This window comes from Xenopus laevis, chromosome 5L, assembly GCF_017654675.1.
Source record: "Xenopus laevis strain J_2021 chromosome 5L, Xenopus_laevis_v10.1, whole genome shotgun sequence".
Taxonomy (NCBI): domain Eukaryota; kingdom Metazoa; phylum Chordata; class Amphibia; order Anura; family Pipidae; genus Xenopus; species Xenopus laevis.
In genome coordinates this window covers 5,453,991-5,475,340 of record NC_054379.1, presented here as the reverse complement: position 1 = coordinate 5,475,340, position 21,350 = coordinate 5,453,991, and the positions used below count along the sequence as shown (strand labels likewise).

At 42.0% G+C, this 21,350-nt stretch overlaps 1 protein-coding gene across 3 annotated transcripts in view; it reads left to right on the top strand.

Moving 5' to 3' along the window:
* Positions 1-10,344, top strand: part of LOC108716416 (stonin-1) — a 40,910-nt gene extending 30,566 nt beyond the window's left edge. For 2 of the 3 annotated variants that reach the window (XM_018262529.2, XM_018262528.2), the window contains exons 4-5: positions 2,957-3,159; positions 9,736-10,344. In XM_018262529.2, the coding sequence (XP_018118018.1) occupies positions 2,957-3,159; positions 9,736-9,810 (278 nt within the window). In that variant the 3' untranslated portion in view covers positions 9,811-10,344. Of the gene's footprint in view, positions 1-2,956; positions 3,160-3,282; positions 4,448-9,735 lie in introns of those variants that run through there. The other variant, XM_018262530.2, reaches the window with a different exon arrangement.
* The last annotated feature ends 11,006 nt before the right edge of the window (positions 10,345-21,350 follow it).

Sequence of the window (21,350 nt, the reverse complement as noted above, 5' to 3'; positions counted from 1 at the left end):
GCTCTTGATCAATGTTTTGTGCATTCAGCTCTAATGTTGGCTCCTGTGGCTACTGAGTGCAACACATACACCTTTCCAGGTCCAACTTTAAACCTGAGCCGTGTCCGTTAGCCGGAATCTCCCATCAGATGTTCTGTGTTCCTATTGGGGATGTTTGTGGAGAACACTCCTAATGAGGGGCTGCAGGGAGTTCACACACCATACGACACTGTAACTGAATTCCAGGTTCTGCCACTGTTGACTCCGGTTCTAACAACTAATGGAGGGTCACAGGGAGAAGTAGAAGGAAATATTATTGAAATAATTATTGAGGGACGCCAAAATGTTAGGCACCCCCAGTGATTGTAATAACTTCCTAATACCCCGAGCCAGTGCCACTGGGGGTACAACTGTACGAGTGCCATGCCACCATTTTCTTCTTCTTCTTCCTGGATCTTCTCAAGTTTCTGCTCCAGGCTGAGTTTGCACGGTACAGCGAAAAGCCAAACTAAAAACTAGAAAAATTTTCTGTGTATTGCTCGTCCCACCCTCGCGCTGGATCCGGCTTAGTAAGTGTGAGCAGCCAGGTGGGAGACCAAGGGACAAATTCACTAAGATTCGTAGTTGCGCCAGGCGTAACTTCGCCGCACTTCGCCAGGTGTAGTTTCACTAGCGCTCCGCAAATTCACTAAAATCCAAAGTTGCGCTCAGGGGTAGCGTAAGGTTGCGAAGTTGCACTAGCGTTGATTCACTAAGCGAAGCGAAGTTACGCTAGCGACGGTTAATTTGCATACGGCGCCAAATTCAAATTTCAATAGAGAAATACGTAGAATCACTACACAAGCCTGGGAAACCTTCAAAACATCAGATAAAATGTTTATTTTGCCCTACACATGTGCCCACTGTATAGGTAAGTTGCCATGAGTCAGGAAATGTAGGGGGGAAGGAGGGGAGCCCCAAAAATTTTTTCAATCTTTTTCAGCCTATCACCCATAATATAGAAAACACGCCAGCGTTTTTTGGGACTTAGAAAAAATTTGAACTTTTTTTGAAGCAATCCCTATCTACTCTATTGCGCTTCGCCTGGTCTGAGGTGGCGAAGGAAGTCTAGCGTAAAAGGTAGCGTTCAGAACAATGAGCGCGTTAGTGAATTTGCGTAGTTAAGTCCGTTGCACAAATTCGCCAGGAGTAAGGGTGCGAAGTAACACTAGCGAATCTACGCCAGCGTTCGTTAATGAATTTGCGAAGTAACGAAAATGACCAACGCTAGCGAATTGACGCTAGCGTTAGGCGCTTAGTGAATTTGCCCCCAAGAAACAGGGAGCCCTGGGGAGGGGGGTTAAGTTGGGAAGTGCCATGCAAATATTGCTGTAATGCCCTGGATGACTCTGTAGAACTTATTCTTGCTCCCTTTAAACATATGTTATGGGGCAGATTTACTAAAGGGTGAACACTAGCGACTTTTCGCCAGAAATCACACCCGCAGGGACATCGCCAATTCACTGACAGACGCAGGCGTCAATCCGATAGCGAAAGAGACAGTCGCTAGTGTTCATTCGCGACTTTTCGCTCTGGCGAACGAACCTTACTCTGCAAATTCACTAAAGTGCAGATTTTACTGAACGTTTTCAGATATTTGCCAGATTTGACTTCTTCACCTCAGACCAGGCGAAGTGCTAAAAAGCAGCTAAATCTTCCTCAATCTTCTGTCACTTACATCATATCCCGTGTGCCAAAAATGCATTAAAATTCAAAAAAACACTGACAACTTTTCCTTTTTTTAAGCGGGATTGCCTGCAAAAGTCCTAACAAACATGTTTTTTTTGGGTAAAATGTTTCCAGACATTTCATAACATATGGAACATTCATTTTACAGTGGGCTCATGTGTAGGGCATTATATTAACTCTCTTGTCTTTATTATAGGGATACTGTCATGAGAATATTTTTTTTTTCACAAATGAATCAGTTAATAGTGCTGCTCCAGCAGAATTCTGCACTGAAATCCATTTCTCAAAAGAGCAAACAGATTTTTTTATATTCAATTTTGAAATCTGACATGGGGCTAGACATATTGTCAATTTCCCAGCTGCCCCCAGTCATGTGACTTGTGCTCTGATAAACTTCAATCACTCTTTACTGCTGTACTGCAAGTTGGAGTGATATCACCCCCTCCCTTCCCTCCCCAGCAGTCTAACAACAGAACAATGGGAAGGTAACCAGATAGCAGCTCCCTAACACAAGATAACAGCTGCCTGGTAGATCTAAGAACAGCACTCAATAGTAAAATCCAGGTCCCACTGAGACACATTCAGTTACATTGAGAAGGAAAAACAGCAGCCTGCCAGAAAGCATTTCTCTTCTAAAGTGCAGGCACAAGTCACATGACTGGGGGCTGCTGGGAAACTGACAATATGTCTAGCCCCATGTCAGATTTCAAAATGGAATATAAAAAAAAATCTGTTTGCTCTGTTGAGAAATGGATTTCAGAGCAGAATTCTGCTGGAGTAGCACAATTAACTGATATGTTTTGAAAAAAACATGTTTTCCGATGACAGTATCCCTTTAAGGTTCCCTGGACATTTGTAATAATAAGTGGTAACTTCAAGTATTTGCACCAACATTTACTGTATAATAAAGACGTCCGTACAACTTTAAATCACCCGCCCTATGCAAATTGACCTAAGAGCAAGATCACTAGTGAATTCTCGATAGGCACAAACGAACGCTAGCGTTTCTTCGCTATGAAATGCTCGTACTGTCGAAGTAACGCTAGCGAAAAGTCGCCAGCGTTCAGCGCCCGGGGCGCAACTTCGCATATTAATGAATAAGTGTAGTGGTAGGGAATTTGCGCCTGATTGAAGTGGTGCGATTTGTGAGAAGTGGCAGCTGCCGACAATTCGCCTTTTAGTGAATCTGCCCCTATGTATTAATATCTGTATATGTTCACGACATGTCAAAGCGAATGTTTCCTTTAAGGTCAAGATCAGCCGCACAGCCTGTCTTGTAAACTGGAGTTGGGTTCAGACCAGGAGATCCCCCACGACTGGAATCCATACGCCGAGGTGCGTTTTGTCATGGCTGCCGCGAGCGCCTCCGGGGCCGAGGTGAAATCCGTGGGAATAGAGAGCGACGTGCAACCGCACAAACGCATCACGCACAAAGCTTGCTACAACTTGCAGGTATGTCTTTCACTTGGCACAATACATTCTATTTCTCATTACATGGACACCAGTTCAGTGGCGGCACGTTCAATACACTGGAGACGATAAACTAATTTAACACGTTTTTTTTTTCTTTTTTAGCCCATCAGTATGTGAGAAACAGATATTTCCTCCAAACCCTCCAGCTGAAGAGTTCCTACTTTATAATGTTCAAGCCATTTAAAGGACAAGGAAATATAAAACTACTGGGGCGTCGGTTTGTTCTGTAATGTGCCTTCCTCGAACCTAAACCCACGCACGGGATCCCTGGGAGCCGGGGAAAAGATGGCGGCCGTCTGCCCTGGACAAAAGCACCATGGGTCAATGTACTTTAAGAAGAGGCAGGGGGTAAGGGATTAGGTAGCTAATAATTGGACAGTAATTTTACATTTCCTTGTCCATTAATGCTAGCAACATTTATTGCATTTTAATATACAGAATTCTAATTCTTTTTGTATAGCACTACCAATGGCTGAAACGCCTGGTAACCCATAGCAACTAACGAGATGCCGTTACATGGGACTGCTCTAGTGTAGTTAAAGATGATGAAAGTATATTTCCTTTTTCTTTAGATCCCCTTTAGGTTTCTACATAGAGGCAGAGCTATGGGGGGGGGCATTCGGTTGCAGTTGTCCTCGAAGGAGGAAGGGGCCTGCGCTGATCCAAATAGTTTTCCCTGAAGGCAGATGCTTCCTAATCTCTTGAATGGGAAACAAAATATCTGGCAGACAGGTGTGACATCAGATTGTCATCAATGCCCAAATCACTATTCTAGAGCCGACTTCCAGACACAGTTTGTGGGTCATGGGTTTGGGTTGAGATCTTCCTTCCTTCTTCCAACCCACCACCTTCCTGTGTCAGCTTCTTCTTCCGGTAGCTTCTTTTTATTGCCCCACCCCCTTTTGTGACATCAGAGATGGGTGGGTTGGGTCTGGACCTCTACATATAAGTGCCGGGTGGGTTTCGTGTGGATTGGGCAGCTTAGGGTCGGGTGCAGGTTGACAAAAAGTCACTTTAACTAACCAAGATTCTGTGTTAAAAAAAGAACCCTGTGGTGGACTACTGATGTCTTTATTAGCCACCACCTAGAAAATTGGTTTCCAAATTGTGGGCTGTTCCTAACCCTAACCCCTGGGAGGTGAATAAAATAGTGGCAAGGGAGGCTCAGCCTTAAGGTTGCCATACATGGAGAGATCCGCTCGTTTGGCGATGATATCCAATATTGATATCCAATATCGGGCTGATCAGATCGTGGGCAGTTGGATCGCGGGACCGGATCAACGAACAGATGCGGCCTCGATCCGACGGGATTCTTAGTCCCATCCGATCGAGATCTGCCCGACTTTCGGCCAGATCTTGATCGGGGAAGCCCGTCGGGGGCCCCCATACACGGGCCAATTAGCTGCCGACTCGGTCTGTCGGCAGCTTTTATCGGCCCGTGTATGGCCACCTTTAAGGCCAGTTTGGGTGCTGTTCTCCTAGTTCTAGGTACACTTGAAGACCAAGCTAGAAGGTCAGTTGAGCTTTGGGTTGAAAACATATTTGCTGCCCTAGATATTCTTGGAACTATGGTTGATACACCAATGTATACCTACATCTATAACCCTGTAATGAACGAAAGGGGCTCTGATTAAAGTTAGAACCTCCAAGTAGAGCTTGAACTGATATAAATCCAACCGCCACCAATCTAGGGGTTAATAAACATCTGGAAGCAGCAGCTTTTCTACGACTACATTAAAGAAGTCCATTTATAGTGAAAAGAAGGTTAGGGGGAAAAAAATAAAGATAAGACTGAAGCGCAGGGGAGAAAAATAATACTCTTACAGGACACAAATAGATAAAAAAAAATAATGAAGACAACAGCCTGGTAAAATAAAAAGTAACTGTGGGAGAGCAGGAGAAACACGGCTCCGTTTATACCGTGCCAGCAATAAACTTGCTTGAATCATCGTATTTTTTTTTTTTTTTTTTGAACGATGATATTCTACAAAAGTGCTTACGCGTGACTCTCTGCAAACTGTTTATCTGCTTCCTAAAAACACATTTAACAGCTTAGGTTCATTGAAATGTTCTTCCTCGTTATCTTGGTGGGTCTCTGGGGAGCGAGCGATGAACTTGTGGCCTGCTAGCTCTTATTAAATACATCTTCTTCTGCAGTTTGTGGTGGACTTACCAGTCAGCGTCGGAGCTGTATTTCAGCTGGGTTCATATTCCTACCTTTAAGGGACACTGAAAAGCCAGGAGGTGAATTTAATTTGATATCTACTGTTGAGGAACCTAGAATGGTATGGTAATGGTATATCATAAGGTGGCCATAAATTCACAGATAAGATTATCTGCATGTGTATGGTGGTCGCTGACCCCGACTGTTGGTTCAGGGATCAGGGCAGATTTGAAAACTGTTGGTTCAGGGATCAAGGCAGATTTGAAAATGTCATCTTCCGATGAAACGTTGGTCAGTTCCTGCTGCATTGGCAAATTAGGAAGAAGCAGAAGCTCCTCTTCACTTTCTGACAATCCGATTATTCATACTGTTTTCAAAAAGAAAGGTGGCCATATTGTTCGTTGCCCCTCGTATACTGGGCCCCTACAGGCTGGTTCTGGTTCATCTGTAGTTATGCCCTTGAGCCTTAAGTAATATGCCAAAAGAGTTACATTGATTTATGGCAGCACTGGGATCCTGGTTTGGATTCCCACCAAGGAAATGCATATGGGTTTTCTCCCATTACTATTATATTGAAGTGATGGAGGTAACCCATGCAGATATGGTGAGAACATAGAGACAATACCTATGACAGAATCATACTCAGGACCTCAATTCTACACCGTGCAAGATAATAGAGCCACAATGTCCAAATAGCACAGAAGTCCTATCACTCTTTGCTATCCTGTGAGTGGCTGAGGAGCAAATGGTACTTCAACAATAACTGGAGGCCAAATTTTGGACAGCCCTAAGCTGCTGATACCAGTTATTGGGTTTAACGTCATTGAGGTGCTAATAGAGCATAGAGGGTCCGAATTGTTTCATCAATTACAGATGGAAAAGTCTCTGCAGCGATTCCATGAGGAGTTGATAAACCCAAGACTTTAGTAGCAAGATGTATTGTATATATCACTACTCCATCTCCAAAATAATAGATTCGGAGGGGGTGTATAATCAGGGCTCTCAATGAAATGCAAAAGGAGGGGGGTGCCCTAGGGAGAACCCAGAGAGCAATGGAGACTGCCTCATGGGGGGCCCAGAAGAGCAGCAGTTGTGTGTGTAGATAATGGGAATGGCAAGTAAAGTATAGCAAGATGGCCACATTAGCGCAATATTGAGAATTGTATTTTAATAGTAGCTAAAGGGCCAACGTTTGGTTTTCCTTGGGCCTGGCCACTGTTAAAATGCTGTTAAAATGATATTCTTTGTATTTTGTCAAACCATTGATCAGCGAAAAGAAAAACCCCAAATCCCTTGGAGGTCCACATTTCAACCCACGTTCCTTTAAACAGACTGTACAGATGTACATTCAATTATTACTGTATCTAGGAACTAGGCTCTCTTTAATCTAATCTGCACCATGAATTGTAGAATTGATGGCAGAGAAGTACCAGTGTCGTCAGTTCTATGTCCCAAATTGTTACATTTTATTCAAGGCAGGATCACGGCCGACATAAGTCAATTCTATACACATTTTCCTCAAGTGCTTGAGCTACACTTTGTATATAGATGAATACAGAACACACACCTCACTCCCTGCACTGGAAAGCTCTTCTTTTATAACTTTGAGTTGGGGGGCATCAGGTCCAACGGGACAGTATATACTCGAGTATAAGCCGTCCCGAGTATAAGCTGAGGTACCTAATTTTACCTCCAAAAACTGGGAAAGCTTATTGACTTGAGTATAAGCCTAGGGTGAGAAATGCAGCAGCTTCTGGCAAGTTTCAATCAAAAAATTGAGGGTTTCTGCTCCCATTGGAGGTGCTGGCGTCTCGTTTTTGGATGCCGGCGACCATTCTTGGACTCCGGCGAATATTCTTAGAGACTATTCTTAGACGCCGGCGACCGTTTTTGCGCTTGACCCGAGTATAAGCCGAGGTAGAGTTTTTCAGCATATTTTGGGGGCTGAAAAACTCGGCTTATACTCGAGTATATACGGTAACTTGAATGCCCCAGGGGTTCTCCCACTGGAACACACATGTAGGCGTTTTACTTGTACCTTAATATTGCAGAGCAGAAGAAAATGGCAGCTTCTCCTTTTTTACAGCTGACAGTTAGTACATGATACACTTAGATGATGTATCAGGCACCATTGCCTGCAAAGCAATCTGATTTGGGAACCTGCCAAATAATATTGTCTAAGATACACGGTTATGTAGTTATGTTGCTCATGCTTGGAAAAATATACATCCTTTGTACCTAAAAAAAAACGAAATTCTCCCAACTTTGGCAGCATTCTTTCTTGAATAAGAATTATTTATCAGCAGAACCTGATTTTTCACTTTGTTGCCAGCACGGTTGATGTGCGCATCGCGAAAAGGTTTCGATGTTTAATTAAACACTGCTGCATTTTTTACTCTTATATTATCCACTTGTTTTACTTCCTTGTCCAATTGTCCAACAGCATTTCAGTTTATTCTTTATATGAGCCACATATGGAATCCACATGCTGCATGAATCTGTGCTAATAATAAGTGAACACACTAGCATTTAGGTTTCATATGGTGTGTATTATAGAGATAAATTAGCAACTCGAATCGCTTCTTCTGCACAAGAGTGTCTATACTAATGCACACCTATTTGCTTTCCTGTTACCTTTTCCTGCACATCTGTCTTTTCTTGTTTGCATGCATTCTGCATATCTGTCTCTTATTCTGCATGCCTGTATCTTATGTATACCTCAGTTGTACATGCCCATACATTATCTTCTGTATTCCTGCCCCTGTATGGGCATTTCTTCTGTACTTGTCTCTTTTCTCCATGCCCATATCTTCTGTTTTCCTGCCTTCTATCTAGCATGCCCGTATCCTGTATATCTGTCTCTTCCCATGCTCTGTATACACGTCTCTGATCCTGCATGCCCGTATCTTGATTCCTGTCTCTTATCCTCTATGCCTGTATCCTATGTATTATATACCTCATTTGTGCATGCCCATATCCTCTGTACTCAAGTCTCTTTCCTGTATGCCTGTACCTTCTGTCTCTTCACCTAAATGCCTGCGTCTTCTTTACTTGTCTCTTTTCTCTATTCCCGTACCTTCTGTATTCTTGTCTGATCTTGCATATCTGTTTCTTCTGCTGCATGCCCATATCTTCTGTATTTGTCTTTTTTCTCCATGCCCATATTTTCTTCTGTAATCCTGCCTCTGATCTGGAATGATTGTATCTTCTGTATATTTGTCTCTGATCCTGCATGCCCATAACTTCTGATTCCTGTCTTTTCTCCTGTGTGCCCATATCTTCTGTGTACCAGTCTTTGATCCTGCATGCCCATATCTTCTGTGTACCAGTCTTTGATCCTGCATTTCCATATCTTCTGTATACCAGTCTTTGATCCTGCATGCCTATATCTTCTGTATACCTGTCTCTGATCTGGTATGCCTGTAACTTCTGTATACCAGTCTTTGATCCTGCATGCCCATAACTTCTGATTCCTGTCTCTTCTCCTGCGTGCCCATATCTTCTGTATACCAGTCTTTGTTCCTGCATGCCTGTATCTTCTGTATAGATGTTTCTTCTGCTGCATTCCTGTATCTTCTGTATTCTGCTCTATTCTTCTGCATTCCCGTATCTTCTGTATACCAGTCTTTGATCCTGCATGCCCATATCTTCTGCTATAAACTCATCTCTTCTCTCACACCTGTCTCCACTTTAATTACTTTCTTACTGGATTCTTGACTGCAGACTGACAAAGAAAACCTTCAATCTAACACTTTGTAATGTTTCCTTGACTGTATCTTGTACAGGGGATGTATATACCACTATTAGTCATTATGTTTCCCAACCAGCTAGGAACAAGCTAGAGTTTTTTTTTTTTGGTGTTATAAATGGATAGTTTTCACTCTCTCCCTTCTGTGATCTTTTTTTCCCTATTAATAACACAAGGTGTCATTTTTATGCGTTGGACCAATTTTCAACCCTCCTTTTGTTTGGTGTCACCCCCAAAGATGGGAACCCCACCCCCGACAATACTAAACCAAGGCACCAAGTCTTTTATACATAGGGATCTATTGGAGCAAATATGTGAAAAGGGTTTTGTAGGAGAGGATAGCGGATGTTATCGACTCGTCAAAATTTGAAAGCACAATAGAAACACCTTTAGTCTGCCTTTAAAACATTCCAAGCTTTATATTAGTACCTTTTTACCAAAAATATTGGCATGCGAGACCGTGGCTCCTTATGGAATGTTAGTCACTTAGTGTGAGATGGAAATGAAGCAGTGGCTGTGCAAACAGATTCTGAAAAGCCAAACTGCAGGCTATTTACATATCTGAAATATATTTCACAAGAATTTGTACCGTTTGCTTGAAAGGCTTTCTTTTTTTTTTTTCTACTTTTTTGCCTCACCACAGGTGGAGATTGAAAGAAAATGGATAAGAACCGAAGGAGAAGATCTGAGCCGGCCTGGAGATTGCGTTACGCAATAAAGCGGGGAAAATTATGCAAATGGATCCCTTTAGCCAACTCACGGGGAGAGGAAGCGACGGACTAGAATGCAAATGGACTGGCGTGTTCCTGAGCAGTTACCAGAGAATCCGAGTACTTGTATCTACGGCTGGGTTTGAGTCGAGAGAACATCTGCCTGGATCCAAATCCAAAAGGTCAAATTTTAGAGCTTTATGAGGTTTTTTCGACCTTAAATTAACTCAAACTCGAATGGTTTCTAATTTAAGAAAAAACTTGAATGCAAAAAACTTGAATCAGTGAATTCGAGGTTAATAACCCCGAATTGACCAAATTTTCCACAAAAAAACCCATCAAATCGCTCAAATTTTTCAAGCAAAACCAACGGAAAAAAAACAAAAAAACTTGAACATCATGAAGGCTATTAACATCTTCAAATGGTTCAAGAGACCCCGCCATTGATTTCTACTGTATATGACCCTGGACAGGTTTGAGATGGTGTACAGTCATATGAAAAAAGTTTGGGAACCCCTCTCAGTCTGCAAAATAATTTACTCCAAAAAAGATAACAGTGGTATGTCTCTCATTTCCCAGGAACATCTGAGTACCGGGGTGTTTTCTGAACAAAGATTTTTAGTGAAGCCGTATTCAGTTGTATTAAATCAAATGTGAAAAACTGGCTGTGCAAAAATTTGCAGTTTGCAAATTTGAATGCATGTAACTGCTCAATACTGATTACTGGCAACACCAGATTTGTGAGAAAAGGTATTTAAGGTGACCAATTGCAATTGTGCGTCTGTTTGACTCTCCTCTGAAGAGTGACAGTATGGGATCCTCACAGCAACTCTCAAAAGATCTGAAAACAAAGATTGTTCAGTATCAGGGTTTAGGGGAAGGCTACAAAAAGTTATCTCAGAGGTTTAAACTGTCAGTTTCAACTGTAAGGAATGGAATGAGGAAATGGAAGGCCACAGGCACAGTTGCTGTAAAACCCAGGTCTGACAGGCCAAGAAAAATCCAGGAGCGGCATATGCGGAGGAGGATTGTGAGAATGTTCCAGACAAGCCAAAGATCATCTCCAAAGACCTGCAAGAAGATCTTGCTGCAGATGCAGGTGTATCTGTACATCGTTCTACAATTCAGCACAATTTGCACAAAGAACATGTGTATGGCAGGGGGATGAGAAGCCCTTTCTGCACTCACACAAACACACTCGCTTGTTCTATGGAAAAGATCATTTACACAAGACACAGGCATTTTGGAACAAAGTGCTTTGGACTGATGAGACAAAAATTGAGTTATTTGCTCATAACAAAAAGTGCTTTACATGGCGGAAGAAGAACACGGCATTCCAAGAAAAACACCTGCTACCGACTGTCACATTTGGTGGAGGTTCCATCATGCTGTGGGGCTGTGTGGCTAGTTCAGGGGCTGTGTGGCTAGTTCAGGGGCTGTGTGGCTAGGCTAGTTCAGGGGCTGTGTGGCTAGTTCAGGGGCTGTGTGGCTAGTTCAGGGGCTGTGTGACTAGTTCAGGGGCTGTGTGGCTAGTTCAGGGACTACTGGGGCCCTTGTTAAAGTCCAGGGTCGGATGGATTCTGCCCAATATGAACAAATTCTTCAGGATAATGTTCAAGCATCAGTCACAAAGTTGAAGTTCCGCTGCAGGGGTCGGATATTCCAACAAGACAATGACCCTAAACTCACTTGGAAATCTACAAAGACATTTATGCAAAGGGACAAGTACAATATTCTGGAGTCCCCCAACTTGAGTATCATGGAAAATCTATGGGATGATTTGAAGCAGACTGTCCATGCTTGGCAGCCATCACATTGAACTGAACTGGAGAGATTTTGTATGGACCAATGGTCACAAATAGCCACATCCACAACCCAGACACTCATCTAAGGCTATAGGAGGCGTCTAGAGGCTGTTACATTTTCAAAAGGAGCTCAACTAAGTATTGATGTAATATCTCTGTTGGGTGCCCAAATTTATGCAACGGTCTAATTTAGTTATGATGCATATTGTCTGTTAATCCAATAAACTTTATGTCACTGCTGAAATACTACTGTTTCCATGTTATATATTAAAAGGAAGTTGCTTCTTTGAAAGCTCAGCCAATGATAAACAAAACTCCAAAGAATTGAGGGGTTCCCAAACTTTTTCATACGACTGTATTTTCGGATTCTAGCTATTTCCAGCTTCAGGGTGTAATAAATCTCAAACCCGAAAATTCGAGTTTTGACTGAAAATTACCCACGAAAAAAACTCAACCTTTTTATAAATAACCCCCTTAGTATTAAATAGTAATAATAACTATTAGATCAGTGGTGCCTAGAAGATAGATAGATAGATCAAGACTTCCTAGTAGATTCTGAGCTACAGACTTGTGCAGAGGGACAATTACCCAGACCTAGCGTATATGCTCGAGTATAAGCCGTCCCGAGTATAAGCCGAGGTACCTAATTTTACCTCCAAAAACTGGGAAAGCTTATTGACTCGAGTATAAGCCTAGGGTGAGAAATGCAGCAGCTTCTGGTAAGTTTCAATCAAAAAATTGAGGGTTTCTGCTCCCATTGGAGGTGCCGGCGTCTCGTTTTTGGGCGCCAACGACCATTCTTGGATGCCGGCGACTATTCTTGGATGCCGTTGACTATTCTTGGACGCCGTCGACAATTCTTGGACGCCGGCGACCGTTTTTGCGCTTGACCCGAGTATAAGCCGAGGTAGAGTTTTTCAGCATATTTTGGGGGCTGAAAAACTCGGCTTATACTCGAGTATATACGGTATATAAAAAAAAGAGAGTAAGTTCCAGTCAAATATATCCTTCTTTTTATAATTGTCCCTTTATTACCTGCTATTGTGTTATAAAACCGTACCAAGAAAACAGAACAGGCATGACTTTAGAGCAGAGGGGTGTGGCCAACCAAACAATGGCACTCTCCACAGCAGAGGGATTGAGTTTCTCATAGCCTGTACAGAGAGAGACACCATAAAACAAAACCAGTAGAGATATTACTCAACACTAAGAACAGTTCTAAAGAAAAATGGAAGGTTATTGTGGCCCTTTAAATTAACATTTTCCATCATGTTGAAAATGGAATTATGTATATATATATATATATATTGCCTTTCTCCAAAGCTCGTCCGTGTAATAACAGTGTTGCATTTTCCTCGGGGATGATTTCATTGACGTACAACTCCCAGCATCTCCTGTCAGCCTAAGGCTGTTGGGAAATGTTGGCAGCATTTGATGTGCCTTGAATACCCCTGATTTGTAAGTTGGGGGTTCAAGAGGGGTTGTATATCATGTTAGGCTAAGTAAGTGGGAAAGCATTCACAATATAGCATTTAAATGTTCATGATACATCTATGTATATTGAAAGTGTGTTCTTATACAAAACAGAAAATAGTCTTAATTAAAACCAAACGTTATGTCCATACATGTGAGCCTATATATTTAATAAACTGACCAACCTTTTTAAACATCAACGTTAGAGAGGTGAATAATTGATACCCGTGTATTCGGGTATTTGGCTACCGACTTCTGCTCTTTATTTATAAAACATGAGCTTAGATGGGAGCTCCCCGGTTGCTGACGCAAGTGAAGATATTTTAGGGTAGCGGTCAAGGTTCCCCTGGATATTCCAGCAGAAGAACAGCTCTCTCATCACTGACAATAGCAACGGGTCTTAGCAATTTAGAGCAAGAAAGCCAGGGAAACACATGGGGGCCCATTTACTTAGTTCGAGTGAAGGAATAGAATAAAAAAAACTTCGAATTTCGAATGTCTTTTTTTTGGCTACTTTGACCTTCGACTACGACTTCGAATCGAACGTTTCGAACTAAAAATCATTCGACTATTCGACCATTCGATAGTCGACGTACTGTCTCTTTAAAAAAAAAACTTCGACCCCCTAGTTCGCCACCTAAAACCTACCAAAGTCAATGTTAGCCTATGGGGAAGGTCCCCATAGGCTTTTTAAGTATTTTATGGTCGAAGAAAAATCGTTCAATCGATGGATTAAAATTGCGGTAAATCCTTCGACTTCGATATTCGAAGTCAGAGGATTTTAATTTGGCAGTCGAATATCGAGGGTTAATTAACCCTCGATATTCGACCATAAGTAAATATGCCCCACGGGGGCAATTTTGGGGGGCTGTTAAATATCACAGATGCCTTACACATTGTGGATCCACATTAACATATTGTTACCAGGTAGGTTACTGAATACTGACGTAGGGTTGTGCCTATTGATTAATCTGATATAAAAGAAGTATTAAAAAGACAAAGTCTATCAACAATAATATAGGCAATGAGGACAGAAAATAATCAGAATAACTCCCCTACGCACTAGTGTAATTAAAGTGGAGTAGGAAGAATAAAATTCTAAACAGAATGTGGAAAGAAATGGTGTAATTTATAGTATATTCTGACTTACTGTACCAGGCAGCCCTCTAACAAGAATGATCCGACACTTTCAATTTGTTCCCGGCAGTTCTCCATCTTGGATATTGTAAGGCCACATCAGTGTCACTGCACATGCTCAGAGGGCTCTGGTTATAAAAGCTGACGCTACAGGACGAAATCTTCACACAAAATGCACAGGTTCCTCTGCTGCCACAAAATGTGAATCTGTATTAATTCCTAAACTTCAGTATCATATGAAAGTCTTGTATATTTACTGTATAGGTGAGTGGATCCCTAAGATCAGGAAACTGACAATCGCCCATAGTATGTGCAGTGAATCGCCAGAAAAAATGGGGAGCTACCGGGGGCCATCTTTTAAGGCACAGAGATTTACTTCCTATAGGTTGTGGAAGCCCAACATCTGAAGTGTAGCATTTATAGCCCAATCTTTGGTTTTGTCCATTAAAGTAATTATTCTATATAACTGGAGATCAAGTTGGTGCTGGAGGGCAACGCTGGCCATACATCCAAAGATCTGCTTGTTGGGCGAGGTTGCTAAATGAGCGGATCTTTCTCCAATATTCCAACCTTGAGGTGGATGATATCAGGCTGATCCAAACACTGGGCCAAATTACTGGATCACACAGAGGCCATAGGGACACAGGCCATCAGATAAGGACCGCAGAAACGAGCCGACACTCCTATGACCCCCATCAAAATGTTTAAACCAGTCTAATCAATGTCTGCCTGATTTTCAGGCAGATATCAGTCAGGTAGACCAATAGGGGTGCACCAGACACAGGCAGATAAGCTGCCACAGAGATGGACTGGGGCTTTAGGACACTGGAAAAAAACCTGGTGGGTCTGACCCTTGTGGGCCCCACCAACCCAGACCCTCTTCCCTTCTAGAACCGTGGGTGCTGCAGCCACTGCCTCCAATTGCAGCCCGAGAAGAGGAAATAAGGAATGCACGGTGCTGCTGTGGTGACTTGGGGGGTTGCAGGTGGGGAATGGGGTCCCATGAAGCAGCATCCGCCATGGGCTTAGGACCCCTCAGTCCAACTTGAGCTGCTGACTCAGACTGAAGGAGGAGGAAACATTATACAATGCCGGCAATATATTTATTCTGTGTTATAACAAGATTTTACTCTATAAGTGCCCACTGATAACCAATGGATTATTCATTTTATTAATATCGGAATGATGGTACAGGTATAGGATCCCTTATCCGGAAACCCGATATCCAGAAAGCTCCGAATTACGGAATGGTTGTCTCCCATAGACTCCATTTTATCCAAATAATCCAAATTTTTAAAAATGATTTCCTTTTTTCCTGTAATAATAAAACGGTCGCTTGTACTTGATCCCAACTAAGATATAATTAATCCTTATTGGAGGCAAAACCAGCCTATTGGGTTTATTTAAAGTTTACATGATTTTCTAGTAGACTTAAGGCACGAAGACCCAAATTACGGAAAGATCCATTATCCGGAAAACTCCAGGTCCCGAGCATTCTGGATAACAGGTCCCATACCTGTAGTTTATGCCTCAACTACATGATAGGCTATGTTTGAAACATCACTAGGCCTATGGCTTAGACAGTAGAGTCAGCTGTTGATGAATTGGGTGAATAACCGTTACACCGTAAATTTACTGGTCTGTAGAGCTTGGAAGAAACCCTTTCGTTGCTGTATGGCAGGAGTCAGAAAACTCAAAAATTCCAAATCTGTGTACGAGACCTGGTGGTAATAAATGCAGTAGCAAAAATAAAGGTAAAGTAGAAAAAAACTATTCATTAGGACATAAAAGCGTGATGCGTTTCATGCCAAACGGACACTTACTCTTAGTCCTAAGTAAGTGCCCGTTGGCACGAAATGCATCAGGCTTTTATGTCTTAATCGTTTTGTCTACTTTACCTTTATTTTTGCTACTGAATTTATTACCACCAGGTCTTGGTAACCCTTGGACTGGGGTTTAAATGTGTTGAGACCTCTGGGTAATTGTTTTTTTTTTTTCGTGATTATATACATTTTTTGTTTATTGTTCTTCTTTGGAGCACATCCCATCATCTAAAAGATTAGGAGTAGGAAAACCTCGTCCTTGTAGCAAGGATAAGAACATCTCCATAATAAGCGCCTTGTTAACTTTGTGTGCGGAAAGATCAGATGGTATTTGTGTCAGTCATGAAAAGAAACGGAAAAATGAAATTTCACACGTAGCTCTGGGATGGACTGCAGGAGATGGAAATATCTTAGTGATATATAAACCATTATTTCATCTTTATTTCTCCTCCTCGATGGGAACACCTCGCTTGTTTCACTCACCGACGGTGGAGGATGCGGCAATAATATTTCTTTCCCATGTTTGGGACCATTAGGAAGATACAGGACTTTATAAACACAATGTATGTTCTGCAGTTGTGGGCTACAAGGAGGAATCCAGGAGTGGGATGTTGGGAATTCTGGGAGTTGTGCCTAATATAAACCATTCATTTTTTTGCTGATATATTTCACAAAAAGCACCATGTAAAGTTGACTTTACTTGTTTTGTTATGGTCGGCTGTGGCTCATTTATGGATAATATGGTTAACCTTGGCCATATAGTGGGGCCTCCCAGAGCAGCAGTTGTAGGTAGAAGGGGTGAAGGACAGCAGATAGAAGATACAGTAGGACAAGCAGAGAGGCCACAGGTCGGTGATGTTTATATTCTTTACATAAATGGGCCCCATATCAAGGAACAATCTTCCTGGTTGTAGAAATATACAAGATTTTTTAATTCACAAAAACAACCAGAAAACCCGAAACAATATACGGTGTAGTATGTTCCAATTGTACTTCACCCTGTGTGCAAACTGAATTCTTTTTTATGTGATTTCTCAATAACACCTTCCTCTTTCCTTGAGTGTCACCATAAAGACTTCTCTTTCTATATGATTGACTTCATGGCAAATGTGAGTGCAAAAAAAAACTTTTTAAATATTTTATTAATAAATGGTTTTATGCTATGGGATTTCAATGTTTCCTCTTTGGAGCCTGAATGTTTACTGCAAGGAGAATCCCTACCTGTGAAATACTACATGCGTTAACCCCAATTGTGGTCCTGTAAGTAGGCATTTCTGCCAAACGGGTGGAGGTTGCTATACTTAACCAGTGGTGTGACACTTAAAGGGATACTGTCATGGGAAAATTATTTTTTTTTCAAAACGCATCAGTTAATAGTGCTGCTCCAGCAGAATTCTGCACTGAATCCATTTCTCAAAAGAGCAAACAGATTTTTTTATATTCCATTTTGAAATCTGACATGGGGCTAGACATATTGTCAATTTCCCAGCTGCCCCAAGTCATGTGACTTGTGCTCTGATAAACTTCAGTCACTCTTTACTGCTGTACTGCAAGTTGGAGTGATATCACCCCCTCCCTTTTTCCCCCCAGCAGCCAAACAAAAGAATAATGGGAAGGTAACCAGATAGCAGCTCCCTAACACAAGATAACAGCTGCCTGGTAGATCTAAGAACAACACTCAATAGTAAAATCCAGGTCCCACTGAGACACATTCAGTTACATTGAGAAGGAAAAACAGCAGCCTGCCAGAAAGCATTTCTCTCCTAAAGTGCAGGCACAAGTCACATGACTAGGGGCAGCTGGGAAATTGACAAAATGTCTAGGTCAGATTTCAAAATTGAATATAAAAAAATCTGTTTGCTCTTTTGAAAAATGGATTTCAGTGCAGAATTCTGCTGGAGCAGCACTATTAACTGATGGGTTTTGGAAAAAAACATGTTTTCCGATGACCGGATCCCTTTAAGGAAAGAGGAATGTGTTATTGAGAAATCACATAAAAAAAGAGTTCCATTTGCACACAGGGTGGTACTTAAGCACAATTGGAACACACTACACCGTATATTGTTTCTGGTCTCTCCGTTGCCCTAGTCGCTGATCCCCTTCTTTGATTGTGACTTTTGGTGAACAGCCGAGAGACTGTTAAAGGATCGTCAGGAAAGAGTTAACACTAAAGGACTAACTAACCTTTCTTTTTTTCCCTCTTTTTTATAAGATTTTTTAATTGTTGCATCTAAAGAAGTGGAAGTGAAAACCCAGTGCTGAACAACCCTGACGTTTCAAGCGATCCGTATAAAAATCACAAAGCCAGCGTTGCTCCTGCAGCTTTGCCCTGACGTTTATTATCTCTATCGTTTCCTAATTTTCTCAGCAAGACGGCGGATCTTTCCTTCTGTTTCCATGTCAACAGGCAAAGCAATTCACTTTCCCGCATTACTTTTCAGGGGGTACGTCCTTATGAACTGTGACGAGTATGTGTAATATTGTATCCTCGCTCCCTTGTTGCTTTGGGTTTAGGATATAATACCATTTAATGCATTTCTAAAATCTCGACATCACTACCACATATTGGCGGTGTCGGCTGCCACGTCTATAAAGCGCCAGTTTCACGAGAGCTTGGAACCGCTGGCTGATCAAATTTCAGCTTGTGCCGCAATCACTAACTATGGGACCTTCCCCATGGGCCTCAATTATTAACCAAATGGTCACCAGGCCCCCCCCCCTTAACGGTGGGAGCTTCGAAAAAGTAAAATGGGCCCCAATGTAAAAAAAAAAAATGCCTTTTATTCATAGTAAGGCCTCATGTATGCCAAAACCTTGCCTTTTCATCTTGAAGCACCCACAGGACCCTTGATTCCTGTACCCCCTGATCGTGGCCCTTTAAAGAAGCCCCACCATTCCTTTTATAGCCCCCAGAATCAATGCAATTAATTTGGGCCAATATAACGTGTAGAGATGGGGATGTGATTTTTCAATTCTCATCTTTATGTTTCCGTCATGAGAAATAAATGAAGTTAACGTGGGAAACTGCTACACTGCATTAAGTCTCCATCAAGCCAATTAAAAGCAATGGGCGACGCTGCTCCTCTGTGACGGAATTCGATGCAAGATTTATGATTTCATTAATTAACCGTAAAGGCCGCTTTGCAATTACACCGACAAACTGCCAGTCTAACCGTGGACTGACAAACATATTGCTTATGCATCTTACAAAAAAACAAGAAAAAACAAAAGGTCTAAGGCAAACATGGGAGCAGTAGCTAAAGCATCAATTACTAAGGACGTTTACATGAAATAAACCCCGACAGCAGGATGTAAAGATATTAGTTGGGTCTTAATGACCCTCTTTATTCACCTCTGTGTGGGGGTAATTGGCGTTGACTCACCATTGAACCCTGAATTGCCACTAACTTTAAATTAAATGTGTTGCAGAGGAATAACGTACACAATCAATGGAAAAGAGAGCTGCCATGTTTCTTAAACTTTTTTGTTGAGCGTGTCCCATTGATCACTAAGCTGCACCTCCTGGGTTCATCTAAATCAGTGATCCCCAACCAGTGGCTCATGAAGAACATGTTGCTCCCCAACCCCTTGGATGTTGCTCTCAGTGGCCTCAAACAGGGCCGCCATCAGGGGGTACGAGTTTACCGGGCCTGGGCCTGAAGGGGGGCCCGGCAGTGCTGAATTTTTGAAAGAGCCAGGCCCCCCTTGAAGCCGTGCCGCTTCCTTCCGAAGTGCTGAATGCAGAAGTGGCGAAAAGCTGAAGTCCCGAAGCGGCGAAAAAACCCAAAGTCACGAAAACAGCCGGAATTGAAAATGTTGTTCGACGGGGCCCTGGCCTCAAAGCAGGAGCTTGTTTTTGAATTCCAGGCTTGGAGACAAGTTTTGTTGTTAAAAACCAGTTGTACTGCCAAACAGAGTCTCCTGTAGCTGCCAGTCCATATAGAGGCTATCAAACAGCCAATCACAGCCCATATTTGCCACCACCCAAGAACATTTTTCATGCTTGTGTTGTTCCAAACTCTTTTTACACCTGACTGTGGCTCACAGGTAAAAAGGTTGGGGAACTTTGATCTAAGGGGATGGTAATACCAAAGGAACATTATGGCTGCTAAAGAAGTTATCCAACAACTGTGCAGCTAATGTAGAGGCAAGCAACACCTTTACAGAATTACTGTTTCAGATTTAAAGAAAAGTACAAAAAAGCCTGTTAGAATACATTGTCTCCACTCCAGTGGCTTCCTACCCACCTGCTGAGCCTTAAAACTGGGGATTCCCTAAACTGCTCCATTTGCTGGATCTGAATAGCATTGGGGTTGTCATCTTGCACAGGGTTAGGTTATCTGCCATTTTCTGATCGGCAGTTGTACCGGATCTAGAATTGTTGTCCACGGCTCTGCAGAACCAGGAGCAGCAAATGGATCAGTTTAGGGGTCTCTCCAGTCGTGTAGTTCAAGAGAAGGTCAAGGTATGATGAGCTGCTTTCGTTCTCCTTCAGAATAAGGTTTTACAGGGGTTAGAGTTAGAGCTAGAGTTTAGACACAAGTTGTACAGATACAACCCTGTCAGTTTGTGCAAACAGACACTGCACTGGTATGGGATCCGGAAACCCGTTATCCAGAAAGCTCAGAATTTACGGAAAGGCCATCTCCCATTTTAGCCAAATAAACCAAATTTTTAAAACTGGCTTCCTTTTTTCTGTGTAATAATAAAACGGTCACTTGTACTTGATCCCAACTAAGATATAATTAATCTTTATTGGAAGCAAAACCAGTCTATTGGGTTTATTTAATGTTTACGTGACTTTCTAGTAGACTTAAGGTATGAAGATCCAAATTACAGAAAGATCCATTTTCTGTAAAACCCCAGGCCCGAACATTCCGGATAACAGGTCCCATACCTGTAATAATAAAACAGTCGCTTGTACTTGATCCCAACTAAGATATAATTAATCCTTATTGGAAGCAAAACCAGTCCATTGGCTTTATTTCATGTTTATATGATTTTCTAGTAGACTTACGGGATGAAGATCCAAATTATAGAAAGACCCAATATCCGGAAAACCCCAGGTCCCGATTATTCTGGATAACAGGTCCCATACCTGTAATAATAAAACAGTCGCTTGTACTTGATCCCAACTAAGATATAATTAATCCTTATTGGAAACAAAACCAGCCTATTGGTTTATTTCATGTTTATATGATTTTATAGTAGACTTGGAGATCCAAATTATAGAAAGACCCATTATTCGGAAAACCCTAGGTCCTGAGCATTCTGGATAATAGGTCCCCATAGCTGTACTATAAAACTGTG